This window comes from Sus scrofa, chromosome 5 (genome assembly GCF_054392235.1).
Source record: "Sus scrofa isolate SSC_HxYL_T2T_F1_AM1 chromosome 5, Sscrofa_HxYL_maternal_Yorkshire_Landrace_v2.0, whole genome shotgun sequence".
NCBI lineage: Eukaryota > Metazoa > Chordata > Mammalia > Artiodactyla > Suidae > Sus > Sus scrofa.
In genome coordinates this window covers 10,538,792-10,556,273 of record NC_139387.1, presented here as the reverse complement: position 1 = coordinate 10,556,273, position 17,482 = coordinate 10,538,792, and the positions used below count along the sequence as shown (strand labels likewise).

The 17,482-nt window shown below is 57.6% G+C and overlaps 1 protein-coding gene across 1 annotated transcript; it reads right to left on the bottom strand.

Moving 5' to 3' along the window:
- Nucleotides 1–227: 227 nt before the first annotated feature.
- Nucleotides 228–16,898, bottom strand: RAC2 (Rac family small GTPase 2). Its single transcript, XM_013997537.3, has 7 exons — nucleotides 16,711–16,898; nucleotides 14,570–14,641; nucleotides 6,913–7,030; nucleotides 6,127–6,189; nucleotides 5,535–5,694; nucleotides 1,748–1,880; nucleotides 228–927 (listed from the first exon to the last, which is right to left on the bottom strand). Exons 1-6 carry the CDS (start codon nucleotides 16,743–16,745, stop codon nucleotides 1,750–1,752), a joined length of 579 nt encoding a protein of 192 aa, XP_013852991.1. The 5' UTR covers nucleotides 16,746–16,898; the 3' UTR covers nucleotides 228–927; nucleotides 1,748–1,749.
- Between the last annotated feature and the right edge of the window lie 584 nt (nucleotides 16,899–17,482).

Below are 17,482 nucleotides of genomic sequence, written 5' to 3'. Positions count from 1 at the left end.
CCCAAGACCTAGGCTGGTCCAATCAGAGTAAACCTTCAATACAACTTTGCCTGGGGGCAGACGCTTGCTCTTTTTTGCTGAACTTGAAATTGGAAAGATGAAACCTGGAGAGTTACCTGCCTAAGAATGAACCAGACAGCAGAAGGTAGAGCAAAGAAGGACAGGAAAATGAGCCTTGATGTCATCATTTGTGCCCCCTTGATCAAGCTGCACCTGAAGTCATGAAATTTTCAGACTTGAATTAATAAATTTATTTTCTGTTTAAGCAGGTTGAATTGGATTTCTGTGGGCAATGGCATAGTCCTGACTGGCAAGGGCTGAAAGTTTTAAGACCCTCACAGGTAAATGCAGCTCAGGATCCTGTGAGTGGAGCAGAAAGACAAGAGATGGCAGGAGTCAGCTGGACCCAGCTTTTCAATTGGCTGGGTAGGTGTCCATAGAGGTTTAGAAAACAAATATTTTATATTGTCCCCCCAAGGAGGACTAAGACCAGAGGAGTAAAGGTTCTGAGACCCTTAATTCAGCTCAGGAGGAGAACGCTCAGATAAGTAGAATCATCAACAGTAGAGTCGACCGAGAGACCCGTCCCTGAAGGTGGACGAGTGGTGATCGGCGACCATCTGGCCCGAAGTTTCCAGAGGGGTAAACAGGCAGATAATGCCATGTGTGGCATCTGACCACAGCAACGCAGGGGCGGCTTATCAGGTCCTAGGGTTCCCCTCTGGTTCCAGATAGGAGCACAAGGGGAGGGGGATGCAGCGCCTACAGATTCACACCCCTTGGGCCCCGGGGGTGGGGGCCTCTAGCACGGAGAAGACCAAGCTCAGCAGCCATCTTGCTGGGAAACGCCACAAGGAGGGGACAGCCAGGGTGCCATCGGGGGTCCTGGAGGGTCAGAACCATCTGGCTGCAAGGGCTGGGCTCGTCCTGGAAGGGACACAGGCACAGGGTGAGAATTTGGGGACAAGCAGAATCCACACGCCCAGCTTTCTGAGCTCACAGGTCATGCCAGCTCCCAGCTTTGCTCCAGACTGGCAAGCCCTCTCTGCCACCCCACATCCGTCCCTCTTGTGCCCCAGGAGCCCCACAGCTCAGTCTGCCCTGCCTCCAGCCCTCTGTCCTGAGGGGTAGGGACTGAAGTATCTTTTTTTTTTTTTCTTTTTCTTTTCTTTTTTCTTTTTTAGGGCCACGCCTGTGACACATGGAGGTTCCCAGGCTATGGGTCAAATCAGAGCTGCAGGTGCCGGCCTACACCACAGCCACAGCAACACCAGATGTGAGCCGCGTCTGCAACCTACAGTACTGCTCACAGCAACACCAGATCCTTAACCCACTGAGCTGGGCCAGATAACAAACCCGCATCCTCACGGATACTAGTCAGGTTCTTAACCCACTGAGCCACAGCGGGAACTCCGGGACCAAGGTATCTTTCATCCTTGTCCTTCCCACCCTCCTGCAGAGCAGGAGCTCAGGGACACGGCACCTTGGCTCAGGCTACCTGGTATTTTCTGATACTCTGACCCTTCCGTCTGGACACTGGACTCACAGAGCAGGAAGGGCTCAGGCAGATGGGCAAACAGAGGCCCCTTTAATGCTCTTCTGTCCTGGCCTAAATGCCACTCCCAGTGAAACCTAGGGCCACCAAGCAGTGGCTGGATGCCTCCCTCCCAGCCAGAGCCTACTATGTGTGGGGGGAGTTGGGGTGGGGAGGGGGAGGGTCCTGAAGCCATGGGGGGGGGGCTCTTACCCCTAGAGGATGCTGCAGGGGCGTTTCTGCGGCCGCGTGGGCTGGGGGCACAGGACGGCCCGGATCGCTTCGTCAAAGACGGTTTTCAGGCCTCGCTGGGTAAGGGCCGAGCACTCCAGGTATTTCACCGAGTCTGGGTCAGGACAGCAAGAGGGTAGAGGCCTAGGTCAGGGCTGGCAAAACCCCCGCCCACGCCACACAGCTGCACCAGGCTGGGGCCACCTGGGCTGTGTCGCTCAAAGCAGGCCACTTCCTGCTCTGTGTCTGGGCCTCCTCGCGTCTGAAAGATGGAGCTTGAATTCAGACGGAGAGGTTAAGACTCACGAGGGCAGTTTGTGGCTTTCTTGGACACATAAGCCCTTCGTTGGCAGAAGGCAGGAGGAATGTGGATACCTTCCCTAGGCAAAGGGGGCTCAAGCGACAGCAACCAAATCCCTCGGTGCCTCCCTTTCTTCTAGAAAATGACCACACACCGGCCTCCACGCTTCCCCCAGGAAGGCCTAGGAGCCCCAGTCTGCTCACCAGGACTTTCCAAATGTCATCCTTAGCTTCATCCCATTTTATGGAGGAGGAAACTGAAGCTCAGAAAAGTTGCTTGTCCAGTCACATGCTAGACATTCCCCTCCCCACGCCTCCAGGTGCCACTGGGGGCCTTGTGACCACTCGGGGCTGGATCCCAGGGCACAGATGGTGAGGAAGGCAGGCTGAGCCCCACTAGCAGGGGCAGTGTTCCATGACCTTCTGGAAGGAGCCTGTGTGAGATCTGTGTCCACTACAACCCAAGCAGTTTCCCTGAAGGGAGCAGCTGAACCCCTCACCCCCCCCCCCACCCCTGGGAGAGGCCTGGGGACCAATTTCAGGAACAGGGGGAAGGAGAGGGGCTGAAAGGGACAACTTTGCCTCTTCCCTGGAGCCCGCTTTTCCGGAGGGAGGGACGCAGATGGACACTGACTGGCACCTGCTCCCCACCCGGCACCCAGCTGGGCGCTTCTGACCACCCTGCGGAGAAACATTGAGATTCCTGGCTTCCCAGGTAAGGACACAGGCCCAGAGAGGGGACCCTGGGTCCAGAGACACACAGCCGCGGGGGGAAGCCAGGACCTCAGGAGGGCAGCCCAGGGATGGGAAAGCCAACTGATGCCCAGGGCTGGAAGAAAGAAATGGTGGGGCAGGGATGAGGATCAGAGAGGATGTCGCTTGTCCAAAGTCACACACTGGGAAGTTCCCATTGTGGCTCAGGGGAAATGAACCTGACTAGTATCCATGAGGACTTGGGTTCGATCCCTGGCCTCGCTAAGGATCCAGTATTGCCATGAGTCATGGTGTAGGTCACAGACGAGTCTCAGATCCCGAGTTGCTGTGGTTGTGGTATAGGCCTTGAGCTACAGCTCCGATTTGAGCCCTAGCCTGGGAACCTCCATAGGCCATGGGTGCGGCCCTAAAAAGACAAAAAACCCAAAGTCACATGCTGGATGGGGCACATGGGAGCATTGTCCCACCCAGGAGCACAAGCTGGCCTGGCACCTGGCAGAGATGGAGCATGCTGAGTTGGGTCTGGGAGTCTTGTCACCCTAACCCTCTGTGCCCAGAAGGGGGTCACAGGGCATGTGGCCACTTGTTCCTTCCATCCCCACCGACTGCGTCCTCCTGGGCACCTGCCACACACATGCTCCTTGGCTCAGTGGTGCCCAGAAGGGTGCTGACTGGGGGCCTGGCCACTCCAGGACCTTGGCCGCTTCCCCTTTCAGTGCCCTAGTCTCCCACAGACCAGATGACCCTGAACATGACTGAAGGAACCAGGTAGCCCAGGTTCGAGTCTAGGCTCTGCCACATCCCAGCTGGGTGGCCTTGAGCCAATGGCTTCTTCTCCCTGAGCCTCGGTTTCCTCCTCTGTAAAATGGGATGATGAGAGGCCGTCCTTCATGGTTGCTATGACAACAGAAGGGGACAATGCACCGGCCCAGCACCGAGGAAGTGTTCAATCCATGTCAGCAAGGATCAGAGCTGCCCCACAATTCGTCATCCTGGGCTGGTGGACAGAGGCAGCTGTGACCTCCTCCTCAGTCTGCAGCTTCCCCAGGTCTACCCCTTGGTCTGGGCTGATCCGAAGCAAGTTCAAAGTCATTGCTCATGGTGCCTGCCACACCCCCACCTGGGATTGGCCCCAGGAAGGACTGGCTAGAAGCCAGGGAAGGACCCCCAGGTCATTGCCTCATGGAGGAGAAAGGACCTTTGGGGAGCATGTAGGCTGGCTTGATGGGCAAACTGAGTTCCAGAGAGGGGGAGCCACTGGCCCAAGGTCACACAGTCAGTGCCAAGCCGCCCCAATCCAGGCTTCCGGGCCCCATCTTATCCCAAAGCCCTTGTTTAAAAAGGACGGGGTCAGAGGCAGGCTGCAGAGGCAGTTTTGGGTGGAAGGAGCTTGGGAGTGGGGCAAGCTGGTCAGAAAGAAGGCAGGGTGGAGTTCCTGTTGGGTCTCAGCAGAAACGAATCTGACTATATCCATGAGGATACGGGTTTGATCCCTGGCCTCACTCAGTGGGTCAGGGATCCGGTGTTGCTGTGAGTCAGGTTACAGATGTGGCTCAGATCTCATGTTGCTGTGCCTGTGGTGCAGGCCAGCAGCTGCAGCTCCGATTTGACCCCTAAACTGGGTATTTCCATATACTGTGGGTGTGGCCCCCCAAAAAAGCAAAAAAAAAGGAAGAAGGCAGAGGTGCAATCCCCAATATCTGTGAGCAAAGACCAGAGAGCCTGGGAGCCAGAGCCCCCTGGATGGGCAGAGGGCCCAGGGTTTAAGCAGCAGCAGAGGCCCCTGGGAGAGAGGGGCTGTGTCACAAGGACGGTCCTGTAGTCATGCGAAGAGAGAGAGGTGGCGGCTGCGGTTTCTCTTCCTGTGAAGAGATGTGAGTCCCCAGGGCCCTCCCAGTTCCTGCGGAAGGAAGGGCAGTAGGGCCAAGGCAGGGGTGGGGGGCAGGGCTGAGCCCTGGGCAGCTGGATCGCTGCTCACACTGGCCAAACCCAGCTGGGGGGTCCCAGGCTCCTGGCCAGGTGCCCCATCCCCAGGCTGCAGGCAGGTCAGGCCCGACCAGGGACAGCAGGCCTGGACACCTCGTAAGAGGCCAGATTCATCAGTCACCACCCCCCTGGTACAGGAAGTCCTGAACCACCAAGAGGAGGCCCCCAAGCTAGCGTGTTCAAATCCTGGTTCTGCCACCTACGAGTTGTGTGATCCTGAGAAGTCACTTTACTTCTCTGGCCCAGTGATAGGGAGGCAAAGAGGAGATGGGCTGAGAAGCCAGGGGGTTGGGGAATGGGGAGCGAGAAGGAGGCAGATGGCGCGGCGTCACCCATCAAACCAAAATAGAAGTGCCTCCTCCAGGAAGCCTTCCCAGAAGACCCAAGCTTAAGTGGGCTGCTCTTTCTCTGAGCAAACACAGTCCACTCCACTCTATCCTTGCTTCTGTCAAAACACACATTTCAAAATCTACTTATGGATGATAATAACTAACACAGAGCACTTTCTATGTCCGCTGCTGCTCTAGGAGCTTCGTGGGTATGAATTCTTAATTCTCCCAACCGCCCGGAACTCCTACGATTGCTGTGTTTCACTGACAAGGAAACATCAGCACAGAGAAGCTAAGTGACTTATCCAGGGTCACACAGCTAGTCCAGGGCACAGCCAGGGTTGGAACAGCACAGCCTGGCCCTGGAGCCTGGGTGGGCAACCACCATGAGGCTGAGTCGGGGCTCCCCTGCCCCCAGCTCCCTTCTCCAAGCCCCGTACCGATCTCCTTGGCCAGCGCCAGGCCCTGTGGGTAGGTAATAGGCGCGAGCTTCTTCTCCTTCAGCTTCTCGATGGTGTCCTTGTCATCCCGCAGGTCCAGCTTGGTGCCCACCAGGATGATGGGCGTGCTGGGGCAATGATGCCGCACCTCGGGGAACCACTGGGCCGGGGAAGGGGGTGGAAGGTTGAGCCGGGAGAAGGGGGAGCATGGGAGGGGAAGGCGGGGCAGCAAGTTGTGAGAAGATAACAGGGGGGCAGGCGGGTGTTGGGGAGGAGAGAGGACAAGTTTAGAGCCTAAAGCTAACCATCCCAGCCCCCTCCGGACCCCTTCTGAGTCCCACCCTCTGGGTCCCCCCACCCTCAGCCCTGGTTGGCCATGGGGCCCTCTCTGCCCACATCTTCACTGTCCCAGGGGCAGGCCAGAGCCACCTGTTCCTCCCTCCCTCCTGTGCTCCCTCCCTCAGGGTCACCTGCCCTCCCCCCAAGCCCCCCCTCATTCCCTCAGGGTCACTGGTCCCAGCCCCCCAAGCCCTCTGGCTCCCTTAGGGTCATGTGCCCCATGCCCATTGCCCCCACCCCCGCCCCGACTCACCTTGGCTCGTACATTCTCATAGGAGGCTGGGCTGACAAGAGAGAAGCAGATGAGGAAGACGTCCTGGGGGATCAGGCAAGGGTCACTCGTGAGGGGAGGCCTAAGGTCATCTCTCCAGGACCCTCCCGCACCTGGGCAGCCTCTGAGGGGTGGAGCTGCCCAGAGGACCCTGGGCGAATAGGATCCGGCAGAGCAGGGATTTCCTCCCCGCGTCTACCACCCGACTGCGCCTTGTTTATCCAAAACTTCCTAAAGGGCGGGGCTCCTTCTACGTGGTTCATCCCCACACAACGCTGGAGCAGCGCTGCTACTGTCCCATTCTACGGATTGGGAAAGTGAGGCTTCTGAGGATTAAAAGGTCTGCCATCTGCCATTCCGTGATCCTCACCAGGCATTCAGTACCCCGCCATCTGGCCACCAGCCCTAGCCCTTTCTTTGCCACCCCGGAAGGAGAGCCGAGCAGCCAGAGTCCACTGCAGGTGTGCTCCCATCTCTCCTCCCTTCCCCTAGCACCCCTGGGGCTCACTATCCTGAGCTCCTATTGGATCCCTGTCTGTCTGCCCCGCCCACTGAGAACCGGGGTCTGCCTGAACCCATCAGGCAGAGGAGCTGGGAAGACTGAGGACAGGGCACTGATGGAGGGCTGGGCGGAGATGCCGGGACTTTTCTAGCTGGGCCTTGAGGGAAGGGTCAGAGTTCACCAAACCCAGGCTGCCAAGGGGCGTCCCAGGCAGAGGGAAGACGAGGCAAAGTCCAGGACCACAAGGAGGGGGTGGGGCGGCATACCGTCTGCGGGTAGGAGAGCGGCCGAAGGCGGTCGTAGTCCTCCTGCCCCGCCGTGTCCCACAGCCCCAGGTTCACGGGCTTGCTGTCCACCATCACATTGGCTGAATAGTTGTCAAACCTGGGGGAGCAGGCAAGACGGAAGGGTCAGTTTCCAGCCGCAGAGTCTGCGGACTTGCAGTGCATGGCTCCATGGCAGAGCCAACGCCCAGAGAGGAGCTGCAACAGGACCAAGGTCACACAGCACTATGCCGTTGGGGTTTCTTTTTTTTATTTTATTTTTTTCTTTTTATGGCCACACCTGGGACCTATGGAAGCTCCCAGACTAGGGGTCGAATTAGAGCTGTAACTGCTGGCCTACGCCACAGGCACAGGGACACCAGATCCGAGCCACATCTGTGACCTACACTGCAATTCACAGCAATGCCAGATCTTTAACCCACTGAGGAAGGCCAGGGATCAAACCCACATCCTCGTGGATACTAGTTGGGTTCCTAATCCTCTGAGCCACAATGGGAACTTCCTCTCTTTTGTATTTTTCATACAGATCCCTTACATTAAAAAAATTAAATGCAGGTCAGCATAAAGTGGAAAACATGGCCGCAACCATATTTTTGCCTTTGGAGTGGTGATTTTTCAAGGCTTCATCACATTCCCTGCAAGGTGCGATCAGAGTAAACTTTGCCCACCTCCTAGGCCACCGCTGCCCTTGGCCACCCAACATCTATTAAATGAGAATTCATTCCCATTCTAGGTTGCTTCCCCCAAAGCAAATCCTGAGATGAGGAGGTGGTACCAGTGGTTTATTTGGGAATCGACCCCAGGCAGCCGAGGGAGGGGAATGAGGAAGAGGTGTGGAAGAAACAAGAGCCCATGTAGGATGCACTATTGAGTTGCGACTGCGGGGGAACTGGGGCTCCATCTGCTGGGACCCCTGAGCTCAGGGCGACCCCCAGAGGAGACCGGGAGCCGGGGCCTTTTTTTCCCACCGTCTCCATCTCCTATTGGCAGAGGGGCGTCCTGGGGCACCAATTCCCTGGCCTTCTAGCCTCACCCCCCACCCCAGGGCACACCAAAAGCTGTCGGTCCCCGGAGAGTTCAGGCAATGCCATTGGCACCCATGGGAAAGACATCTGCTGAGGCAACAGGACAGATGCTAAGATGGGACAGATGTTGAAAAGCTCCCTGCCAGCACCAGAGAGGTCTCCAAGGCAACCAAACACGCTTCTGGGTTAAAAAAAAAAAAAAATCATTCCAATAGTTTTTCTCACTATACACATCCCTGAGAGGTAAGTGCTGGTTCCTCATCCTGGGGTCAGAGAGGTAGAGTGACTGGCCCAAGGCCACACAGCCAGTACGCAACCCAACTAAGTGAGAAGCCAGTTCCAGCTGATGTGGAAACATCCAGTGCTCACGACCTTGTGCCGTAGCTGTGCCCTCACCCACTGTCCCCTGACGGCTGGGGCCACCACTTTCTCTCTCCCCGCCGAAGCCACCCACACAGACTCTGCTCCTCATCCCCTGATCTGGCCCCCTGAGACCTCAGGCTCTTCCAGCTACTCCCATGTCCTCCCCTCACCCACCAGCCAAGCCGATTCCCTTTCCAGGTAAAGCCCTCGCTTCCTGCCTCCCAGCACTTGTTCACGCTGTGCCCCCTCTGGAATGCCCGCCCCCCCCCCCCCCGTTCCAGGGATTTCCTTCAGATCCACTTGGTCCTCCATACTCTCCAGCCTTCACCCCTGTCTCCCTTGTGCCTCTCTTGGATATACTCTTCCAACCCCTTGTCACCCTTGTCTCCTATTCATGCTTCAAAACCCTGCCCAGGAAGCCCCTCCTCTATGGGGAAACCTCCCGGCCACCTCCTTCCCTTCCCCCACCTGGAAAGAGTTTGTCATCCCCTCCCTCGGGCAACTGTGTTGCCTTGATTAGGAGCGGGCATTTAGTGCCTCTCCATCCCTGTCCCACCACAAGCTCTGGGCCCCATGGGGGCGGGGCCCATGTGCTTCTTCTCCGAAGTCGCAGGGCTGGCACCTAGTGAGTGCAGGTGGAATGGAGTTCAACCAAACTGAACTACAGCCCTTGACATGCCACCTCTTCCATGAAGCCCTCCAAGACCCCTGCCCATGGACAGGCTGCAGAAGCCTTCATGCAACTCCAAAGATGTCTATCCTGAGATGGGCACCCACCCCCCACCACCACCAAAAAAATGGGCAGCCTGACATGTTTAGCACATGGTGCTGTTTCAGCCCTCAGTTCCGCAGATGGCCCTGCTCCCTCCTGCCTGGAAAGTTCCTGCAAATGCCCCTCCCCTGGCTTCCCACTCTTCTTCTTTCCTGGTGCCGGGCTGACTCTTACTCATCCTCTCTCCAGCCCCATGTCAAGGTCACCTCCTCCAAGAAGCCATTCCTTAGCCCCTGCCAGGTCAGGGGGGCCCCCCCGCACCCCATTCCAAAGCAATCTTTGGTGAACTCAGCATCCAAACAGCAGACACCACGCCTGGCTTGTTCCTCACAACAACCTGAAGCTAGCACCTACTATGTGCCATCACATTAGGCACATAGTAGGCGCTTTGCATACCTACTCTGGGGACCACCCCTACTGCTGTGGGATTTCAGGCAGAAGGCGCTGTCCAGGGAGGCACTGCTGGGCATGATGGGAAAAGAAATGCCCAGGTTTCCTTTGGCTTCTGGCAGAAACACCCCTTGGGGATGAGCCTAGGAGTATACGGATGCTCTCTCCTCTAATGTCCAGTCTGAAATTCTGGCACCAGAAAGCACCCCCAGGATTTTTTGAGCCAGAGTTCCCATCATGGCTCAGCGGTTAATGAACCCAACTAGGATCCATGAGGATGCGAGTTCGATCTCTGGCCTTGCTCATTGAGTTAAGGATCCAGTATTGCTGTGAGCTGTGCTGTAGGCCAGTCACAGACGTGGCTGGGATCTGGTGTTGCTGTGGCTGTGGTGGAGGCCGGCAGCTACAGCTCCGATTCAACCCCTAGCCTGGGAACTTCCATGTGCTGCAGGTGTGGCCCTAAAAAGACCACAAAAAATAAAAATAAAAAAAAGATTCCTTGAGCCAAAGGTGTCTGTCTTCTCTAAGCTGCCCCAGGGTCTCAGGGGCCATGGCGAGGGGGGAAGAGCCCATTCCTGGGACTTAGAGAAGTGCCGAGCATCTGCTCTGGGCTGAGCAGAGGGCTAGGGACCTTCATACATTAGGTCCTGACATTCCATTGACCTGAGACAAAAGAATTCAGTTATTGCCATTAGACAGTTGAGGAAACAGGTCCGGAGAGGTCAAATAACTTGTGCAAGGCCAGGCGGCTCATAAGTGCAAGAGCTGGGATTTGCACATGCACGTTTGTGCTTGAGTGTGGACAGGTGCACTGAAGAGGATTGATTCTCCTGGGGATATAGACACCTAGGGTCGGACAGGGTCCCAGGTGGAGTAAGAGCCTCGGGGGTGGGGAGGGCTGTCTAAGCAGCAGGAGGCTTAAGCCAGCCAGACACAGTGAAGGAGTAACGGGTTTGGTGGCAGGAGCTTGGGGTGAGGGGGAGCCGAGAGACAGGGTGGAAAGCTGGGCAGGGCCCCTGGACCGCCCAGCTGGGGAGGCTGGATGACAGCTCGTCTATGGGAATTCCAGGCTTGATGTGCCAGTTAACAAAGGAAGATGAAAAGCAAGTACTGGCCCATCTGACCTTGATGAACCACGCATGTTCTTCCCAGAGAGGAGCCCAGCAGAGCTGGGCCCCTGGCTGGTGGCTGAGTTCTAGCACCTTCTTGGGGCAGGCTGTACCGTGCCCTCCCTGCCTGCCAGGGTGGTCCGGTCACTACAGAGCGCCAGCAGTGTGCGCAGCTCCATTCTAGAAGCCCTGCCCTCAAGGGGCTCCCATCCCAGCTGGCAGGTCAGATCAGGACAGACTAGGAAGGACAGACAGCGGACAATGCCCAGCCAGCCCAGCCAGCCAAGCCATCCCAAGCCGGGTGGTGGGATGAGGGGGCCGGGGGCGGGGGGGCTTTAGACCAGGGGTCAGGGAGCAGACAACTGAGCAGTGAATTGAGTGCTGGGAAGTGGGAGTGCAGAGGGCTGGGGGAGTCTGGCGTGTCTGACCCCCGAGGAGGAGTGAAGCAGGTAAGACATGGGTTTTCGGGGAAGAAATTAAGCCGCGGCATGGCTCCTTCTAAATTTTGCTTCTGTTTGAGAATGGTCTTTAGGAGGAGAGAGGGGAAGGGGAGACCCCCCACACACACACTCATGTCACAGGCACCTGAGAACAGGAGCATCCTGTCTTGTCTTTGTATCCCCAACATCCAGCACAGAGCAGGCTTCAGTCTCCCCTTTTGTGAGATGGAGCCTTGACCCTGAGCGTTCATTCCCCAGCCCCTGGCAGCAAGCTGAGTTCAGCTCTCCTGATTATCTGACCTAGTGCAAGGGACACGTGCCTCCAGCCCCCGAAAACCTACCACCCCAGCCCCAGGCCTCTCTCAACCTTTAACTCCGAGCCAGAGATCTCAGGCGACCTGTTTTCCTCAAGTCTATTCTTCCTGGCTGTCCCCCTGCTCCAATGTCAAGGGCTCAGGGTGGCTTCTTTTCCCCTGCCTGTCACAGGAGTGTGCAGGTTTTATAGCAGGAAGCACCTCTGGGGGCTTGGCCAGAGCCGAGTAACTCCCTACGGAAGACAGAGAGGGTGGGGGTGCAGAGCAGGCTACATTCTTGGCAGGGTCCAACCCAAAAGGAAAATGCAGGACCCCTTGTTCAAACATGAAGGATTTCAGAGTGGACAGAACAGAAACAGACTCACAGACATGTGGCCGCCAAGGGTGAGTGGGCAGGGAGTGGGATGTACGGGGAGGTTGGGGTGAGGAGATGCAAACTGGGGTCCTGCTGTCCAGCACAGGGAACTGTATCCTGTCTCTTGGGATAGAACACAATGGAAGATAATATGAGAAAAAGAATGTATACCTATGTATGCCTGGGTCACTTTGCTGTACAGCAGAAATTGGTACAACATGCTAAATCAACTTTTTTTTTTTTTTTTTTTTTTTTTGCTTTTTAGGGCCGCACTTGCGGCATATGGAGGTTCCCAGGCTAGGGGTCTAATCAGAGCTACAGCTGCCGGTCTGCACCACAGCCACAGCCACATCAGATCAGAGCCGTGTCTGCGACCTACACCACAGCTCATGGCAACACCGGATCCTTAACCCACTGAGTGAGGCCAGGGATCAAACCCGCAACCTCATGGTTCCTAGTCAAATTAGTTTCCGCTGCACCAGGACAGGAACACCTCAATTATATTTTTTAAAAAAAGAAATGTATTTAGACATTCTGAAAAAATAAAATGAAATAATTTTTTTAAAATAAAAAAAAGAATTTCAGGGGTTAAGGATGCAGTATGGCTGTGGCTGTGGTGTAGGCGGGCGGCTACAGTTCTGATTCACCACCTAGCCTGGGAACCTCTATATGCCATGGGTGTGGCCCTAAAAAGCTAAAACAAAAACAAAAACAAAAGAATTTCAGGATAGAGCATTAAACCACGTTCAAGACCCTTCCGAGTGGGGGACGCTCTGCTCCCGCTATGGTCCACCTGGGAGCCAGCCCTGCTCTCTGACCCAAGTCCTCAGAGTCCTGGGAATAAAACTTGTCTGGTCCATTCTGTCTGTCCGGCAAGCTTGTCCAGGACAATGGAATCCACTCAAGGCCACCAGGGGCCAGTCCCTCCAGCAGGCTGAGAGCGACTGGCCCTGCCTTGGCCTCTGCTGCGCTCGTCATCGTGCAGCTGAGAACTTGCCTCCCATCTCTCTGCACAAGGAAGGCGCCCGGGCAATGAGCGTGGCATCACCCAGCCCAGCCCTCCTCTTAAAGAAGAAGAAACTGAGGCTCAGAGAGGGGAAGCAATTGGTCTAAGGTCTTTGAGCAAGTGGGCCCTCCAACCGAGCCACCACAGGCAAGGACAGTGCCAGCCCTGTCCTGGTGACAGTGGCCTTCTGCAGGAGCCGTCTTGATTGTGCACCTGCCTCCCCACTCGGGTCTAGAGCCAGCCCTCCCAAGGGCACTAGGAGGTGCTGATGAGAATCAGATGGTTGACGGTGAACGTGCAGATGAGGGCGGAGGTAGAGAGGGGCCCCGGCACCTTAGGGGCAGCTGGGAATTAAAATGGGGCAGAAATCGCTTTTCCAGGCTTCCTACCCAGGTTTCTCAGCCCTCTCCTGGCTGCCTGCCATCCCCCTGCCCAGGCTGGGGGTGCCTGAGGCAACCGGAGCCTGGGCCAGTGTCCCACGGAAACCCAGTAGAGGGAGTCTGACCACCTGGTGACCCTGGGGGACGGGCCCCTTAGCTGCTGTGAACCTCAGCTTCCCCGGAGGGCACCCTGCAAAGAATAATACCCACCTCCCCTGAGGATCAAAAGAGGCCACACACGTGACATTTCACCCAGGGACCAGCACATAGTAGGCCCTCAATAAATGGTAGCTGTGATCCATCCTCCTAAGGTCTCTCCTTAAAGTTCAGCTCAGGTTGACTCAAAATACACATTGTATATAAGACTGTATGTGGATGCAAACTGTTATGTTTGGATGGCTGTGGCCTAGGCCGGGGGTTACAGCTCCCATTAGACCCGTAGCCTGGGAACCCCCATGTGCTGGGGTGCGGCCCTAAAAAGACAAAAGACACACACACAAAGAGCAGGTAGATTACACTGTGCATGAGACAATGGGAGACCCAAAAAGAACTGGAGGTGCCCCCCTGCCCTTCACAGGCTCATGGTCATGGGAAAGATCAGATGAAGTTACTCTGGGGAGTGAGAGACCCTTTCAGGCTACATCAGAGGGGCTTCCTGGAGGAGGGGGCACTGGAGCCGGCCTGGAGGTCTTAGCCATGTGGCCGTGGGAAGGAAACACACTCCAGGCAGAGGGAAGGGCTGGAGCAAGGGCCCCGAGGTGGAAACGCCCAGGGAGTGTTTGGTGACCGGGCGGTGGGAGGCAGACAGGACATGAAGCCAAGTCCTGGGCTGTGAAGCCAGAGGGAGGGTTGAAGAAGGCCACGCAGAGCCCTGATGCCACGCGGCAGAGCTGGATGAGGGATGGGGCCCTGGGCATGGGGGGGGGGGGCGGTCTCTGCTTCCTGTCCACCCTTCCCTCTCCCCACAGACTCAAGTGACCCCTGCCTCCCCATCCAACACGAGGGCATGCCTCCGATTGGCCTTCAGGTGGCGCTGCACTCTCCCCACCACACACAGGCGACCCAGGTCGGTCCCTAGTAGGGGGCCCTCCTCCTCCCCCACCCCGCCCCTTCCCCTCCACTCCTCCCTCCCAGCCCCTCTTCCGACTCGCTTTCGCTCAAACCAGCCCTCTGCAGCTCCTCTTTCCTCCAGGCCCTCCTGAAGGCCACCTGCCCCCTAGCCCCCTTCTACCCCTCCCCACCGCTCCCTCCTGGGAGTCCTCGGTGCAACTCCTCCTGGCGCTGGTTGCCACCTCCCCACTGGATGGATCATAGGGCAGCTCTGCCAGGCAGAGATGGGCTGCGACGTGACCCCCCAGCGCGCGCGCGCACACACACACACACACACACACACACACACACACAAGAAATGCCTGAAAGGGGGGGTGGGCTTGGCGATGCGTGTCTCCCCATCCTCCGAGCGCCCCGCCCACGCATAGAACTCACACAGTGGGGATGTACTCTCCCGGGAAGGCGTTGGTGGTGTAGCTGATGAGAAGGCAGGTCTTGCCCACGGCTCTGAAAGACAGGAAGTTCCAGAAGACAGCGGTCATGTGCCCTGCCTGGGACCTGGGGAGGTTTCTCAGCTCCTGCCTGGTCCCCTGGCCCAGCCCTCCATGTCCCCATCTGAGAATCCCCGCATCAGTCGTCTCCCACCATGAGGCCTAAGAGTCAGCTGGGGTGTTTGTTCAAGGGCAGACTTTGGAGTCCTACCCCAGAGGTTCTGGATCTTGGGTGCGGGGTGGTCTGGGAATCTGTGTTTTACCAGCTTTCCCTAGGTGACATTGACGTAGGACCGAGGGTGAAGGACCAGAGGTGCCCAGGAGGCCGGCTGAAATGGACAAGGCCTCAGCACCCCCACCTCCACCCCCCACCCCCCACCTCCCACGAGTTCTGCCATCTCTCCTCTGGGGTTCAGATCCCCGGCTCCATCACCCACCCACCAGTGGCACAATCTTAGGCAAGTCACTTAACTTCCCTGTGCCTGTTTCCCCCTCCAGAAAATAGGGAGAAGCCAACATCCCCATGGGATGGACTCAGAGAGAAATTAGACGAAGCCAGTGAAAGAACTGAGCACAGTCCTGGCCCAGCAAATGCCGGCCAAAGTGCACCCTCCCCTGCGCCCCCCCACCACCAGAGGGCCAGACAGTCAAGAGCCTGGAGTTTAGGAATCAAAAACCAGGGATCCAATCCCTTGAGGCTTTGAGCAAAGTACCTAACTTCTTTGAGCTTCAGTTTTCCCATCTGTAAAATGGGCCTAATATTAGGATTGGCAGCAGGATAAAAGAGAGGGGTGAGACTAAGCCCAGGCCTTTCATAGTTGGTAGAGGTGGCCATTATTGGAACTGTCATTGTCCTCCACCTGCTGGGCTGGGAGGGGGCGGACACGGGGGGGGGGGGGACGACACAGGTAACGCTGGTTCTTCCCTTGCTCTGCTTGGTTTCATCACTTCCTGCTCCGAGGGGGCTGACCGCCCTCTTCTCCCCACCCCCTCCCCCCGTCCTGCCGCCAAGGTAACTTTGAGCGACTGGAACGATGCCCTTGGCTTCCGCCCTCCCCTCCTCATATCAGATGCAAAGCAGAAGTGAGCAGAGCTGCACCGGCAGGCAGATAACGGCAGCGGGTGCATCACCATCAGCGGAGGGCTGCCGGATACACCCGCCCACCCCAGGCCAGGCCGATCGAGCCTCTCAAAGCCTCAGGCTGCCCCTCTGTAGGATGGGAGGCTTGGAGGGGAGGCCCATCCAGCTAGAACATGCCAGAATGTGTGTGGATGGAGCTACAGAAAACCCACCCCAGGAGGTGCCTCTGGGCAGAACGCTAAGACAACGGAGCGGGCAGGCAAGAGAGACTGGCATTTTGAACCTGTCATGTGCAGGGGAGGACACTGAGGATGTGACAATCTGAGGTCCCTGAGATCTGACAGCCGAGGAGCCCCCTCAGCGGAGCCTGGCCCGCATTGATCAGCTCACCCGCCACCCTTCTCTCCTCCTTCCCAGCGGGGCCTCTCTCACCCCTCCCCCCACCTCCTCCCCCACATCCACCCACACCCTCCCCAGCCAGGCAGGCCTGGGGGTGAGAGGCGCTCTTGACTGAGCGTATAGGCACAGGACCAACACTCAGAACATCCCAAGTGACCTGGCATCAAGGGCCTCTTTGCAGACAACAGAGCTGTTCAGAGAGGCATTGTGACTCACCCAAGGCCACACAGCAGTGCAAGCCAGTGACTAGAGCCCAAGCCAGCCTGGGGACCACCCCCTGCCGGCATCCACAGTTAAGACTGAGGGTGCATGGGAGACCTGCCCCAGGTCTCGGGGTGCAGGTGAGGGGCCCCGGGCACACCCGAGTTCAGTCCTGTACCCTCAACCCAGGCAGCTTCCGGGGTGAGGTGGGCAGCGAGGGTGAAGCTCACTGTCCTGAGGTTCCCTCTGGGCCCTGGGAGAAAAAGGGAGTGGTTCCTCCAGCTGCCTCCCAGGGACCCTGGATCTGCAGGGCAGGGGAAGCCGCCTCCCAGGGGCGTGGGGAGGGGGAGGGCCTCAGGGCTCCCCCAGGAGGGAGCTGGGAGCAAGTCCCACCAGGTACCTACCCATCTCCCACCACCACACACTTGATGGCCTGCATGGCGTCTGAGGCCTGGGAGGCGGTGGTGGTGACAGCTGGGGGCGCGGAGCGCTTCTGCAGGCACCGGGGCTGTGGAGAGCCTGGAGGGGGGCCCTGAGCGAGGAGCAGCAGCAGCAGCGGGACAGGAGGCAGGAGGAAGCGGAAGGGGAACTTACCCAAGCTGCTGCCCCCGCGGCCGTTTGCAGAAGGCGGAGCATGCGGTCTGGCAGAACCACCGGAGGGTGGGGTGGCTGTCAGGTGCTGGGCAGAGCCCTACCCTGGGCATCCCTGCTCTGGAGCACCAACCGGAGACCTGGGGACCCTCTCAGCTGGAGGCTTCCTCCCAAGGGCAGGGCCAGAGCTGTTCTTTGAGAACTCGAGGCTTCCAAAGACGTAGCTCACCTCAATTCTAAGCAATAAGCATTTAATGAGCACCTACGGTGTGCCAGGCACTGTACTGGGTGCTGATGAGTCCAGGATGTGAGTGGTACTACAGCAGGTCCCGGTGGAAGATACAGTCCCATCACAGGTGTCCATAAAACGGGGCAGGAAGTGATGGGGCCACGGAAGACTGACAGGGAGGGGACCACAGAATCACACAGAGGGTGAGCTGGCGCTTGCGAAGTGGCGTTCAAGCCAGGACTTGAAAGCTGGTGTCAGAGAGAGGACCGGCCAGAGGGGACAGCCTGGCCAAGCAGCGGGGCCAGTGTGGGACCCCTTGAATGTGGAGGGAGATGGGGGGATGAGGCAGAAAGGGA